Genomic DNA, 5,106 nt, shown 5'->3' with positions numbered 1-5,106 from the left:
GAAAGTTTGTGAGTTTTCCCTCTAAGATTTTGATTGGAAAAAGTAATGCATATTCTTCTGAATTTATGCTTTAAAAAATATGTGTTTAAATAAGATATATACATATGTATATATACAATTGGCTGGGCCAGGTCTTATCTGTGGCCTGCTGAATGTTTGTTGTGACACATGGAATCTTATTTGTTGCTTGTGGAATCTAGTTTTCTGAGCAGGGCCAAATCAGACCTCCCTGCATTGGGAGAATGGAGTCTTATCCACTTGATCACTCGCAAAGTCCCAATCTACCTTTTTCTTTCTATTATTTGGCTGTGCCTTGCGGAATGTGGGATCTTAGTTCCCTGACAACAGATCTAACCCATGTCCCCTGCAGTGGAAGTGAGGTGCCTTAACCACCAGACCACAGGGAAGTCCCAACCTTTGTTATTTTTTAAAGACTCATTTTATTTTGGTTTGCACAAATCCAGCAAAGGTAGTCCAGAAACATTCCATAGACCCCACACCCCATTTCCCCTACTTTGGTCATCTTTCATCTATAAGGTACATGTGCTGCAATGTATGAACCAATACGGACTGATAACAGTATTAACTGAAGTCCATGCATTTTCCAACCTCCTCGGTTTTCCCTTAATGTCCTTTTTCTGCCCCTGGATCCTCACGTGACACTTAGTCCTGATGTCTCTTTAGACTCTTTTGGGTCAGGCAGATTCTTAGGCTTTCTTGGTCTTGATGACCTTGAGAGTTTAGAGTCAGGTGTTCTGTAGGGTGGTCCTTGGTTGGGATTTGTCTGGTGTTTTTCTCATGGTTGGACTGGGCTGTGGCGAGAAGGACCATAGAGGGCAAGTGCCTTTCTCATCACACAGGTGTCCAGGGCACGTGCTATCAGCCCGACTTACCCTGTGATGTTGATCATGGTCCCCTAGCTGAGGTGGTGCCCATTAGGTGTCTCCAGCATAAAGCCACCTCCTTCCTCCCTTCCAGCTGCGCCTTCTGGAAAGAGGTGACGATTTATCACCCACACCAAAGCCGTGGGAAGCTGCACATCATCCTCTTGAGGGCGAGATATTTGTGTATATTATTTGATATTCTTCCTCCTGGGAGATTTTTCTCTTCTCTTTCATTTATTGTTTTAGTCAGCCGTGTATTTATAGTCCTGTGAACTCATGGACATTTATTTTACATGTGATGATATTTATTTTATCACTCAAACTGTTCCAACTTTGGCTCTTTGTTATTTTTGACAAGCTTCATTCCACTAAAGCCTTCTGGAACATTGTTTGTAGTCACGTAGAAACCATATGTGTATTAGGGGCTCAGTTAACGAAGGCCACCATCATACACAATTTTAGGAGCAGGGAGCACACACAGGGAGAGCTTTCTTTCTTTTTTATTGGTTATGTCTCCCAGCTTATGGGATATTAGTTCCCAGATCAGGGATTGAACCCAGGCCACGGAAAGCCTGGAATCCTAACCACTAAGTCATCAGAGAACTCCTTGTGGCCTTCAGCTTCGAGAAGCAGAGAAATTTCTGGCAGAGGGGCTCCCAGAGCTGGGTATTGTAGGATGAATAAGAGCTTGGGGGATGGAGGTGGCAGGACAAGGTGACACAGGTCTGTCCCAAGTCTGCACATCCAAGTTTGAGTCCCAGTCCTGCACTTTCTGCCGGAAGGGATTGGGAACCAGGACACAGTGGCCCTCGCCACAGCCTCACTGTCATCAGAAGATGCAACGGTAATGAGATGAGAGAAGCCAGGAGATGAGAGAAGAAAACTGCAGGCAGGGAGCACTGACGAGGGTCCTTTAAGATGATGCCAGCAGAGAAGAGGGCTGGGGATGCAGTGGGATGGTGCCTGCTGGAACCCCAGAGATCTTGAGGAACATTCTAGAGCAGGGAAGGCTGGTTGGGCTGTGGATGTCAATGGATGTCCACCTTTGTCTGCAGGGCAGGCCTCAGATGCTTTGGGAGGTCACACAGAGAGACTCCAAACACTTGAGAGTACAGTTTTCCCCCCAAAAGGCATGTTTACATGTCGAGTCCAAAGACCCAAGAGGAAAGTGCCTTTCTAAGAGCAGTGTCAGCAAGAGGGAGGTGCTGCAACCCGACTGGCATGCCATTCCTAGCTCTAGGCGGCCTTGGGCCAGCTCTGCTACTTTCCCACTCTCAAGGCATCCTTTCAGGACTGTCCTGTCTTGGGCGCCTTAGGCTACCCCATCCTCCCTACAACCGTGTTGCCACGTGGTGGTCGTGTCAGGACTGGCCAGGTCAGGAAGCCTCAAGCCGGGAATCCGAGCTGGAGTCGGCCTAGTCCTGGCTGTGGCCTAAAAGACATCAGAATAGGGAGTCAGAGGCGGACGGATCCCGGGCTCCGCCCCGAGCCCCACCATCCTCTAGGGCCCCTCCCAACTCACTGAGTCCTCCCTCCCTCTCCAGATTCCACTCCAGGGTGCCCAGCCCTCTGCCCCTCAGGCAGCCACCTCCCCAGACCCTGACCCACCCCCAGCTCCCCGCCCCTCCGAGCTTTCTTCTTCCGAGAGCTGCCCCTTCCTTACCGGCCGTCTTCCTGGGATCTCATGTCAGCAACGCGTTGAGGACCAAGACCGCGATCACAAGGAATAGAAAGCTGGAGCAGCTGGACGCGCTGTTTCTGGAGGAGGTCTCACTCTGTCTTCTGGAGTAGAGATGAGGGCCACTTAGGCAGCTGCCGGGCCCGCTCCGGCCGCTCTAGGCTTCTCCCCTAAGAATCTCCATTCCTCCCCCACCAAGTCTCTGGGGAGGAGAGCGAGCAGCCGCCCCCGCCCCCCTCCCCCGGTTGTGTGACAGATGGGACGATGCTGGGACTTAAACTTAGTCCCCTGAGCATCGGGGTTTTTCTGAGCCAAAGGGAGTCGCGAGTCTGCGGGTGGGGTGAAAGAGGCGTGGCCGGGGCGTGGTCTCGCACCTTAGTTCAGCCCAAACGTCCTGCAGTTGTTGGTTCAAGGTCGCCAACTCTCCTGTTTGCGGGATAGGGTACAGAATCAGGGGCCTGGTCGACACAGTGACCTCGCTAAGCCACCTGACACCCAGCCGGGACATCACGGGACTCTAGCAAGGTCCTCATTCAGCCCCAGCTGGGAAACCGGGCTCCCGGCTCCCCACCTCAAGTGGAATCTAGGCCCCCCTTCCCTCTCGCCTGATCACAACCCTGGGACCCTCCCTCCGGCACCTGGCCTGTCGCTGACACCTAGCCCACTCCACGGAACCCTGGTCATCTGCTTTTCTCACCCTGAAGCTCCTCCACGCGTGTCTGCTCCTTCTTCAGGGAGTCCCTCAGGGTCACCTGGGTTAGAGGGGAGGGTCAGAACCTGGACTCCTGTGCCTGGGTGCTGGACCCCTCCCTGAGTCCTGGGATCAGAGGCGCTCAGATCCACACCTCTTTCAATTCCCTTCCAACCCTCCCCCTGCACCTCAGTCTTCTACCTTGAAGAATGGGCACAATCTCCCACCCTTCCTGGGCCACCCATAAGAGTATGATCCTCAAAATGGGAGTTTGAAGGCCCCCAAGAAGAAAATATGGAGGGTCCCCATGTCCAGACTCTAGGAGAAGTTTCCAGATTCCCAGGTGTACAGCCCAATAAGATTAAGAGTTCCTTCTATAACCAGAAACAAGGGGCTGGGCTGGGAAGTGGGAGCAATGCCGGAGTTAGATGTCCCTGAGAGTTTCAAGGTCCTCCATGTTAGAACATAAGTGAAAATTTCAGAGGCTCTCAGGATGCAGTGGAAGGAGCTGGGGAGGTCCTCTTCCCAGCCCCTAGAGGGGATTTCTGCTCTCCAAGGTTGGCCCAAGGGGAGTTTCTAGGTCCTCCCATTCAAGCGCCAGAGTTTAGAGATCCTTCAACCCTACAGGGATACTGACACCCATAATGGGAGTTTGAAGGCTCCCCACACCAGCACTCCAGGGAGAGTTAGAGGTCCCCAAAGCCTGGTGGAGACATCCAGGGGGCAGTCTCAAGGTCCGTCTGGATCTCCACAAAGACTATGGGAAAGCCTCCCAAGTACCCGGGCCTGTCTAGGGGGTGCGGTGGCTTACCATAGTGCGCTCGCGGGTGGCAGCTTCGGCTTCCTTCTCTTGTAAGACTTCCTGGGCCTGGCTTAGCTGGCGCTGCAGGTGTTGGTTGAGCTCCTGACACTCCTTCTGTGCTTGGAGGCCATCCAGGCAGCCCTTGCTGTTGGCCCTGACAGCGAAGTAGATCAGGGGCCCAAGCAGACCCACCGCCACCGCGAGCAGCAGGAGCCCCTGCCACAGCGGCAGCTTGCGGCAGCACCGCGCAGACTTACTCGAATCCTTTTCTTCGTTGGGCATCACGGACTCACTCATGTCCTTCTCGGTGTCCGTGGGCATTGGGCTGCAGTGAATAGAAGTAGTGCCATCCTGAACTGAACTGCTGGAACTTTTATAGGCTAGGACTGCCCCCTGATTAGCAGAATAGCGGCGCTGACCAATGACGAGCTCCCGGAGGATCCTCTGACTTGGAGACACTTGAATGGAGCCTGTGCAGGCAGCTGACAGCCCGGCTTTCGGTTTAGGTTTCAGTTTCCTTTTTCCTTTTCCCGGAAAAGACGGTGGGTTGTTTTTGCCAAATTCTGGCCTTGGGGCTTTCTGGGTTGGATGCTGGCCAGTGAGATGCTGTGAGAGGGGAGTGGGGCTCCGTGGGACACCCCATGTCAAGTCCTTGCCCTTCTGCTACATGTTTCTGAGGGTGACAATTGCGCTTACTGAGCACCCAGTGCATGCCAGCTTTGTGTTCGTCTGTCCCACAAACGCAAGAGGCAGAGGGCGTTTTCTGGGCGGCAAGTCCCCAGCTGGGGGAAATGAAGGCTGAGAGGTGAGTGGTGACTGGATGCGGGGTTGTGTCTGACTGAGGTGACTGGGTTTTGAATTCAGGGTTCTCCTGATGACCTTGCTGGGGTTTACTTAGCGTCTCTGTCCCCTACCGAGCGGACCAGGAGCCATGGAGGGTGTCAGAGGACAGACCAGAGCCTGCAGGGAGAGGGGAGAAGAGCTTGACCTCCCACTACTAACACTGCAGTTATCCTACATGGCCACCAGAGGCCGCACCAGACAGCAACCT

General features: G+C 53.4%; 1 protein-coding gene across 2 annotated transcripts; it reads right to left on the bottom strand.

The window, feature by feature from the left end:
* Positions 1–416: 416 nt before the first annotated feature.
* On the bottom strand, positions 417–4,403 carry LOC145508863 (bone marrow stromal antigen 2-like). 2 transcript variants are annotated; one of them, XM_081496475.1, is made up of 5 exons: positions 4,065–4,403; positions 3,260–3,314; positions 2,937–2,988; positions 2,548–2,666; positions 417–2,316 (listed from the first exon to the last, which is right to left on the bottom strand). In XM_081496475.1, exons 1-4 carry the CDS (start codon positions 4,374–4,376, stop codon positions 2,567–2,569), a joined length of 519 nt encoding a protein of 172 aa, XP_081352601.1. In that variant the 5' UTR covers positions 4,377–4,403; the 3' UTR covers positions 417–2,316; positions 2,548–2,566. The 2 variants fall into 2 exon arrangements, with proteins under 2 accessions (XP_081352601.1, XP_081352602.1); XM_081496476.1 differs by having other exon boundaries at positions 2,548–2,663.
* Positions 4,404–5,106: the final 703 nt, after the last annotated feature.

This window comes from Giraffa tippelskirchi, chromosome 6, assembly GCF_054371585.1.
Source record: "Giraffa tippelskirchi isolate mGirTip1 chromosome 6, T2T-mGirTip1v1.2.pri, whole genome shotgun sequence".
NCBI classification, from domain to species: domain Eukaryota; kingdom Metazoa; phylum Chordata; class Mammalia; order Artiodactyla; family Giraffidae; genus Giraffa; species Giraffa tippelskirchi.
The sequence above is the reverse complement of the archived record's forward strand: the minus strand, read 5'-3'. Positions and strand labels throughout refer to the sequence as shown.